At 32.9% G+C, this 9,127-nt stretch overlaps 1 protein-coding gene across 1 annotated transcript in view; it reads right to left on the bottom strand.

The window, feature by feature from the left end:
- Positions 1–6,410: 6,410 nt before the first annotated feature.
- The window catches only part of kctd5a (potassium channel tetramerization domain containing 5a), a 19,633-nt gene continuing 16,916 nt past the window's right edge, over positions 6,411–9,127 (bottom strand). The window contains exon 6 of the mRNA XM_016251046.1: positions 6,411–7,769. Within this exon, the coding sequence (XP_016106532.1) occupies positions 7,740–7,769 (30 nt within the window). The 3' untranslated portion in view covers positions 6,411–7,739. The remainder of the gene's footprint in view (positions 7,770–9,127) is intronic.

The following is a 9,127-nucleotide window of genomic DNA, read 5'->3' as shown; positions in this document are numbered from 1 at the left end:
TGATATAACACATGCTGGTGTTATATCTTTCACTTGGATGTTATAAGTTGCACTGAGTAAATACAGCTAGATAAAACAAAAAAACACACACACACACACATACATATATATACATATATATATATATATATATATATATATATATATATATATATATATATATATATATATATACATATACATACATAATTAAAAAAATTGTGTGTAATTAAAAAAATATATAATTAGATTATCTGTCTGTAACATGTAGATTTAAGTAAATATTTATAAACTTTTTAAAATTATATTCATATTTATGTATTGGAATTTATAGTACAAATACATGTAGAAGAGTACTGAATGTGATGCATCAAGCATCGGTTTTGGCCTGCCACCACAGCTGATCCAGTTGTTACACATTCAAGGTCGTTTGACTAGGGTCTGGTGTAACACGAGAGCAGCATCTCTATCTGGCAGAAAGCTCTCTGCTCTTCCCCTGTAGCCCATCCATTCTGCATAACACTCCGTCTACACACAAAACTGTTCTCTTCTGCATGAAAATAAAAAATAGCTGAGATGCTCAATATAGAACACATTAAAAATGCACAACCTTTAATGACTGTTCATTTATATCTTTATTGCTTTTTTCCCTGTGGACTGTGATAATTCTATAATTCTGTGGATTCTCCAAGCACTGTGTGATGTACGTCATCCGAGATCAGAAGCAGAAAATGACTCCTTTATTTCAAAGGGATTTGTTATGCATTAGTATTTGTAAGTGTGATTTAACTTTGTACATTGTGGGTAGTGTATTTTATTATTTTTCAAATAGGGTCTGGAGCCCCCAGGGGGCCACAAGAGGTGGCAGGTGTTCTGTGGAAATTTTTACAGTGGGGGAAAAGTTAAATAAGTTTAAGCGTACTGAATTTGGCATTGTTGTTGTGGTGCTTTCTAAAGACTGGTTATAAATCATGCCATTAATTGGGATTATGTTATTAAAACAAAACAAATCAAATATATTTTTAGCTCCTTTTAGATCTTTTTCTTTGCAAAGTGCATACATTAAAGAATAAAAAAAATACTTGTAATATTTTGTACTATTGTGATATTTGTAAATATTTTCATTATATATATATATATATATATATATATATATATATATATATATATATATATATATATATACACACACACACTCTAAAAAAAATGCTGGGTTAAATGCAACCCAGCGCTGGGTAAAATATGGACAAACCCAGCGATTGGGTTGTTTTCAACCAACAACTGGGTTAAATGATTGAATGAACCCAATCGCTGGGTTTGTCCATATTTAACCCAGCATTTTTTAAGAGTGTATGAAATATTTGATATATACAGTAAAAACAGTAATACTGTCAAATATTATTACAATTTAAAATAAAGTTTTCTATTTGAGTATATTTTAAAATGTTATTTATTCCTGTGATGCAAAACTGAATTTTTCAGCATCATTACTTTCAGCAATTATTCAGTGTCACATGATCCTTCAGAAATCATCCTAATAAGCTGATTCGGTGCTCAACAAACATTTCTTATAATAATCTATGTTGAAATTATGTTTTTGCTGCTTAATATTTTTGTGGAAACCATGATACACATTCAAAGGTTAGGTATAACAAAATTATAAACTAAGAAATTAATATTTGTATTCAGCAAGGAGGCAATAAGTCCAGGACACTTCTGAAAAAGAGGCTAATCTAAATGTTTAATCACAGAAAGTTTATTTTCCTGGATAAATGAAGCACAATTTATTAAATTGATCAAAATTGACATTACATTTTCATTCAAATAGAAAACAATTTTAAATTGAAATAATATTTCAATAACTTATTTACTCAAATAGAAAATAATTATTTTTTATTTAAATAATATTTAAAAATATCAATGTTTTTATTGTATTTTTGATCAAATAAATGCAGCCTTGGTGAGCATAAGAGACAAAAGCTTCAAAACTTTAAAAAAAATTCTTAATCCAAACCTTTGGGTGGCAGGAACAATATAAAATCTTTTTTTAATTTATGCTTTATAGATTAAAATATATGACTGCTTTTAGATTTTCTAAAATGCCAGGTTAGATTTTTTTAATCATTATATTTTGGGGGCCTTGGCATCATAAAAAGACTGAAAAAACCTGGTTTATGATCTACGTTCTCTTACAATTGTTCCAACTCTAAAATATCTTAAAATGCCCTCTGCTGTTGTAGTTGTGTCACTACAGTTAACAAGTTCTACATTTCCGTGTTGTATGTATGCATTCAAGCCACTGTCAAATATTATTACAATTTAAAATAAAGTTTTCTATTTGAGTATATTTTAAAATGTTATTTATTCCTGTGATGCAAAACTGAATTTTTCAGCATCATTACTTTCAGCAATTATTCAGTGTCACATGATCCTTCAGAAATCATCCTAATAAGCTGATTCGGTGCTCAACAAACATTTCTTATAATAATCTATGTTGAAATTATGTTTTTGCTGCTTAATATTTTTGTGGAAACCATGATACACATTCAAAGGTTAGGTATAACAAAATTATAAACTAAGAAATTAATATTTGTATTCAGCAAGGAGGCAATAAGTCCAGGACACTTCTGAAAAAGAGGCTAATCTAAATGTTTAATCACAGAAAGTTTATTTTCCTGGATAAATGAAGCACAATTTATTAAATTGATCAAAATTGACATTACATTTTCATTCAAATAGAAAACAATTTTAAATTGAAATAATATTTCAATAACTTATTTACTCAAATAGAAAATAATTATTTTTTATTTAAATAATATTTAAAAATATCAATGTTTTTATTGTATTTTTGATCAAATAAATGCAGCCTTGGTGAGCATAAGAGACAAAAGCTTCAAAACTTCAAAAAACTTCTTAATCCAAACCTTTGGGTGGCAGGAACAATATAAAATCTTTTTTTAATTTATGCTTTATAGATTAAAATATATGACTGCTTTTAGATTTTCTAAAATGCCAGGTTAGATTTTTTTAATCATTATATTTTGGGGGCCTTGGCATCATAAAAAGACTGAAAAAACCTGGTTTATGATCTACGTTCTCTTACAATTGTTCCAACTCTAAAATATCTTAAAATGCCCTCTGCTGTTGTAGTTGTGTCACTACAGTTAACAAGTTCTACATTTCCGTGTTGTATGTATGCATTCAAGCCTAGATTCAAATTACAGAAAGGATGCATATCAGTATATTTCAAATAGAAAGAAAATTAACACTGTTTCAGAATTCAAAAATGTTTATTTAGTTTGACCAGGTTCTAGCATTACCATCATATACATTTTCCCCAGTCGTAACTTGCAATTACATATATAATATACTATGTGAATACACAAATTGCAAGCATAAAAAAAATACAAATACAAAAACATGTTATAGGATAATAATTATAGGAACAGCAGTGACAAAGTGGAGCAAAAGACATTTCAGTCTGCATTTGCCCCTTTTCGAAATACATTTTGCAGATTGCACGCTTTAAATGGAGAAATAAAAGCAAATCTGAGGTGGGACACCTGCCTCAGGAAAAAAACTCAGCAGAGCCCATCAGAAATGAGTTTATGCAAGCGGGCAACTGAAATGTAGTCTGACATAAGTCCAGCAGACATAAAGGAGATGTGAGATCGGTGCATCAGTGTGCACATCCTACTTTCTCCACCAAGATCTAGGTTAGATTTTTTTAATCATTATATTTTGGGGGCCTTGGCATCATAAAAAGACTGAAAAAACCTGGTTTATGATCTACGTTCTCTTACAATTGTTCCAACTCTAAAATATCTTAAAATGCCCTCTGCTGTTGTAGTTGTGTCACTACAGTTAACAAGTTCTACATTTCCGTGTTGTATGTATGCATTCAAGCCTAGATTCAAATTACAGAAAGGATGCATATCAGTATATTTCAAATAGAAAGAAAATTAACACTGTTTCAGAATTCAAAAATGTTTATTTAGTTTGACCAGGTTCTAGCATTACCATCATATACATTTTCCCCAGTCGTAACTTGCAATTACATATATAATATACTATGTGAATACACAAATTGCAAGCATAAAAAAAATACAAATACAAAAACATGTTATAGGATAATAATTATAGGAACAGCAGTGACAAAGTGGAGCAAAAGACATTTCAGTCTGCATTTGCCCCTTTTCGAAATACATTTTGCAGATTGCACGCTTTAAATGGAGAAATAAAAGCAAATCTGAGGTGGGACACCTGCCTCAGGAAAAAAACAACTCACCAGGGCCCATCAGAAATGAGTTTATGCAAGCGGGCAACTGAAATGTAGTCTGACATAAGTCCAGCAGACATAAAGGAGATGTGAGATCGGTGCATCAGTGTGCACATCCTACTTTCTCCACCAAGATCTGGGAAGCAGGACGTAAAAAAAAAAAAAAAGTTTAAGGGCTGCAGCGACCATCACTCTCCAGGCCTGGATGTCAGCAGTGAGCATTTTCAATGCTCTGTCTGGACGCCATGCGCTGTGGAGCCTCGGAGGCCATAACAGAGGCACGTTTCACCACGAGACACTGACTCAGTGAGCAAGCAACTTAACACTCCACCGATAAGAATCAAACCTCCTCTCTAGCTGCTAAGACACAAGGTTGACGTTAAATAACTAGGTAACTGAGAGGATATGTAAACATACAGGTCTTGAAACCAAACTAGAATGTGGTGTCACATAGTCAAGGTAAGTAAACGTGTAGTATTATTCTTTATAAAACACTAGCCATGTAAACTTCGCCTCGATCAGGCAATATTAAGAGATCAGATGAATCTCTGCAAAAAATTATAGCTTGTATTCCACTAGTAAAAGCCCTTTGTGTGTGTGTGTGTGTGAGAGAGAGAGAGAGAGGATTAGGAAAAATAACATGCACTGAATATGATGCTCTTTAGTCTATATACACAATGTCAAATAGTTTCCTGGATAAATGAAGCACAATTTATTAAATTGATCAAAATTGACATTACATTTTCATTCAAATAGAAAACAATTTTAAATTGTTTTTATTGTATTTTTGATCAAATAAATGCAGCCTTGGTGAGCATAAGAGACAAAAGCTTCAAAACTTCAAAAAACTTCTTAATCCAAACCTTTGGGTGGCAGGAACAATATAAAATCTTTTTTTAATTTATGCTTTATAGATTAAAATATATGACTGCTTTTAGATTTTCTAAAATGCCAGGTTAGATTTTTTTAATCATTATATTTTGGGGGCCTTGGCATCATAAAAAGACTGAAAAAACCTGGTTTATGATCTACGTTCTCTTACAATTGTTCCAACTCTAAAATATCTTAAAATGCCCTCTGCTGTTGTAGTTGTGTCACTACAGTTAACAAGTTCTACATTTCCGTGTTGTATGTATGCATTCAAGCCTAGATTCAAATTACAGAAAGGATGCATATCAGTATATTTCAAATAGAAAGAAAATTAACACTGTTTCAGAATTCAAAAATGTTTATTTAGTTTGACCAGGTTCTAGCATTACCATCATATACATTTTCCCCAGTCGTAACTTGCAATTACATATATAATATACTATGTGAATACACAAATTGTAAGCATAAAAAAAAATACAAATACAAAAACATGTTATAGGATAATAATAACTATAGGAACAGCAGTGACAAAGTGGAGCAAAAGACAATTCAGTCTGCTTTTGCCCGTTTTCAAAATACATTTTGCAGATTGCACGCTTTAAATGGAGAGAGAAAAAAATCTGAGGTGAGATACCAGCCTCAGAGAAGAAGAAAAAAAAAAAACGAACTCACCGGGGCCCAAGAAACAAGTTTAAGTAAACGGGCAACTGAAATGTAGACCGTGGCTGACAAAGTCCAGCAGACATAAAGACAAGTGAGCTCGGTGCATCAGTGCGCGCATCCTACTATCTCCACCAAGATTTTGGAGGCAGGATGTAAAAAAAAAAAAGCGAGTTTAAGGGCTGCAGCGCCCTACACAGTGATGACCATCACTCTCCAGTGTCACGGCCTGGACGATGGGTGTTTTCAGTGCGCTGTCTGGAGCCTCGGAGGCCATAACAGAGGCACGTTTCACCACGAGACACTGACTCAGTGAGCAAGCAACTTAACACTCCACCGATAAGAATCAAACCTCCTCTCTAGCTGCTAAGACACAAGGTTGACGTTAAATAACTAGGTAACTGAGAGGATATGTAAACATACAGGTCTTGAAACCAAACTAGAATGTGGTGTCACATAGTCAAGGTAAGTAAACGTGTAGTATTATTGTTTATAAAACACTAGCCATGTAAACTTCGCCTCGATCAGGCAATATTACGAGATCGGATGAATCTCTGCAAAAAATTATAGCTTGTATTCCACTAGTAAAAGCCCTTTGTGTGTGTGTGAGAGAGGATTAGGAAAAATGACATGCACTGAATATGATGCTCTTTAGTCTATATACACAATGTCAAATAGATACGCTTGTAGCCTAGCAAAGTGATGTGTTATTTCCCTGACCACAATTCCAAATGAAATTCAGATCTTGTGTAGGTTCATTAAAGGCAACATTGTCGAAATGTTTTTAAATAAACTACAGGATTATGTATATTTGGAATCAACTTTTTTAAAAAGTCGAGCCGAAGCAAATCAAAAACTGCAGTGTTAAACTGTGGGTGTTAATTTGTCACTCTTTTAGAAGTACCCATTCCGTCTCCATCTCTTACCAAAGTGTGAACAAAATAAGCCCTACAACGCCACTAATTAACAGTCGCTGTCACGTAAATAAAGCATTGTTCTAAACGCTATTGCCTAAACAAATCATTTATGCCTTCGTGGCTTTGCCTTAATTCTTCAATGAAACCAAATCTAGCTCTGTCTCAAAGTCAACGCGTTTCATTAGTCTACAGTGTTAGGTGTTTTGCACCCCCCAAAAAGTTAAAAAAATAGTTCCAGTTTATCCAAAATCCAAGTGGAATGAATGTGGGGATGGAAGACAAACTTTTTCTGTTCTGTTTTAAACCAACTCAAGGCAGCGACACAGTAAAACCTCACAAAACGTGAGGACACTTTGAGGCAAACTGTTACGGATGTTCTATCACCCTCCTGGTATAAAAACTAACACTATGCAAGTCAAACAAAATAATAAAAATAAAATCATAATCTCATCTGTTCTTACAAACACGCTAAAACAAAAATCCTTGCTATAAAAATCCACCGTCCCTTACCAATCAATGTTATATATAAGCCACCTTAATAATGTGATCTCAATAAAAAAAAATACTTTTTTTTTTAAACTCCACTCTCTGAATTATAATTTTAAATGAGGTTCAACTTTCTGGCATAATATACAGATTTAAGTTTTTTTTGTGTGTTTTTTCTTTTTGACAATTTCTCATTGGACCACAAATGACATTGATAAACATATTTTGTTAAAGTCGATACGAGACCCTGAGTAAACATGATTGGACCAGGCATGATTGAGGCCCTTTTTGCTCAGATTACTAATGACATGCATATCATTAACTTTCAAACAAATCTATTCAGATAGATCCGCCGATGTCAAGAAACAACAGTCCAGTATAACTGTGCAGGCACAAACAAGTGTCAATTAATCTAAAACAAAATAGAACATTCATTCCAAATAGGTTGTCATTCCGCTTGACAATTTTCTCAAAAGTCTCTCAATGTGATATGGTGCATGTTGTTTTGCCCCTAATTGCAGGACGAGAGGCTACAAAACACAGTTGTTTCACATTCGAGAGCCTTGTTCTTGAAGAATCTGCAAGAGAGGAACAACTGATAATGGCTGGGTTGGATGCTGAAAGTGAGCATGTCTACAAAACAGGGAAAAACATAAAATATTCCATATATGATTTAAAATTCATCACACAAAAAAAGGAACAGAATTGAAAATCGGTTCATTTCTGTGAATCAGTTCAACACTGAATTGACTCAAATGTTCACAGAACCACCTCCATAGTATTTTACATATAATTTCTAAAAACACTTTAAAATGTTTAAATACTGTATATGGCTATATATCACAATGCACTGTTTAAAAAATATATAATCATAATAAATATAAAAAAGCATTCATTTAAATATTAATATAAATAAAATAAAAAATACAGTATAAAATTGATACAAAATAAATATTTAAAATGTTTATTGTTGAGATACTATTATAAGTTTGATTAATATTTTAAATTAGTTATGTTTTTGTTTTCATTTTAAGATAAGTTAAAGGTGTAATCATTTATTCGTTTTTTAATGTCTATATAGTTTTTATTCATTTTTAGTCTTAGTTATTTTAGTAGATCAAGTTAAACAAATGAGAACGTTTATATTAGGGATGCACCGATACCGATACTGATACCAAACGCCGATACCACACAGCATGTGATAAGCGCCATATTCAGACAAACAAACACCGACAACAGAACAACAGACAGCAGAATGGCGTTAAGGATGTCTACTATGAAGAACATGTATGCAATGAATATAACGTTAAACATTCAGTATTAACGCCTGTATAGCTGGTGTGCGCGAGCTGATTAACAAAGCATGCTGAGTGGATTGAGCGCGCGGCAGCACAGATGCACGAGCTTGTCGAGTGAATATGTCTTTCTCACAGACATCACTGGAAAGTTTGTAGTTCGGTCGGATGTGTCAAAAACAAGTATGTAAAACAATGAGAGAAATTGAAGAATTGAGAGAAATTCTGTTGTGTGATCTTTGATGTTCACTCACTTAGCACACGCATCATTTGGATTAAAACTAAATCGTAAAAATAAGACCATTTATAGGGGCATTCACTATAAACATCATTTCTTTTCACCCTTAGGCATACACAACTTTATGGCGAAAGTGAATCTAGCCTGTGTGAAATGCGCTAGGCTGTACTACTTGTCCCTCTCATTCTGCATCAGTACAAATACCTGCACGCGTTGCGCGTGTTTTGCTTGCTCGAGTGTTTCTGCATTATATGAGTGGCTTTGGAATATAAATCGCAGCACGTTTCTGATGAAAAACTGCGACTTCTATTTCTGAAAATATCACAGTTAGGAGATTTATAACGAATGGTTCCCTGCATTATTACAGCAAAGCGTGTGATTACAGTACTAAGCCACTGCAATG

Source organism: Sinocyclocheilus grahami, unplaced genomic scaffold (assembly GCF_001515645.1).
Source record: "Sinocyclocheilus grahami isolate Dianchi unplaced genomic scaffold, SAMN03320097.WGS_v1.1 scaffold1025.1, whole genome shotgun sequence".
Taxonomy (NCBI): Eukaryota; Metazoa; Chordata; class Actinopteri; order Cypriniformes; family Cyprinidae; genus Sinocyclocheilus; species Sinocyclocheilus grahami.
The sequence above is the reverse complement of the archived record's forward strand: the minus strand, read 5'-3'. Positions and strand labels throughout refer to the sequence as shown.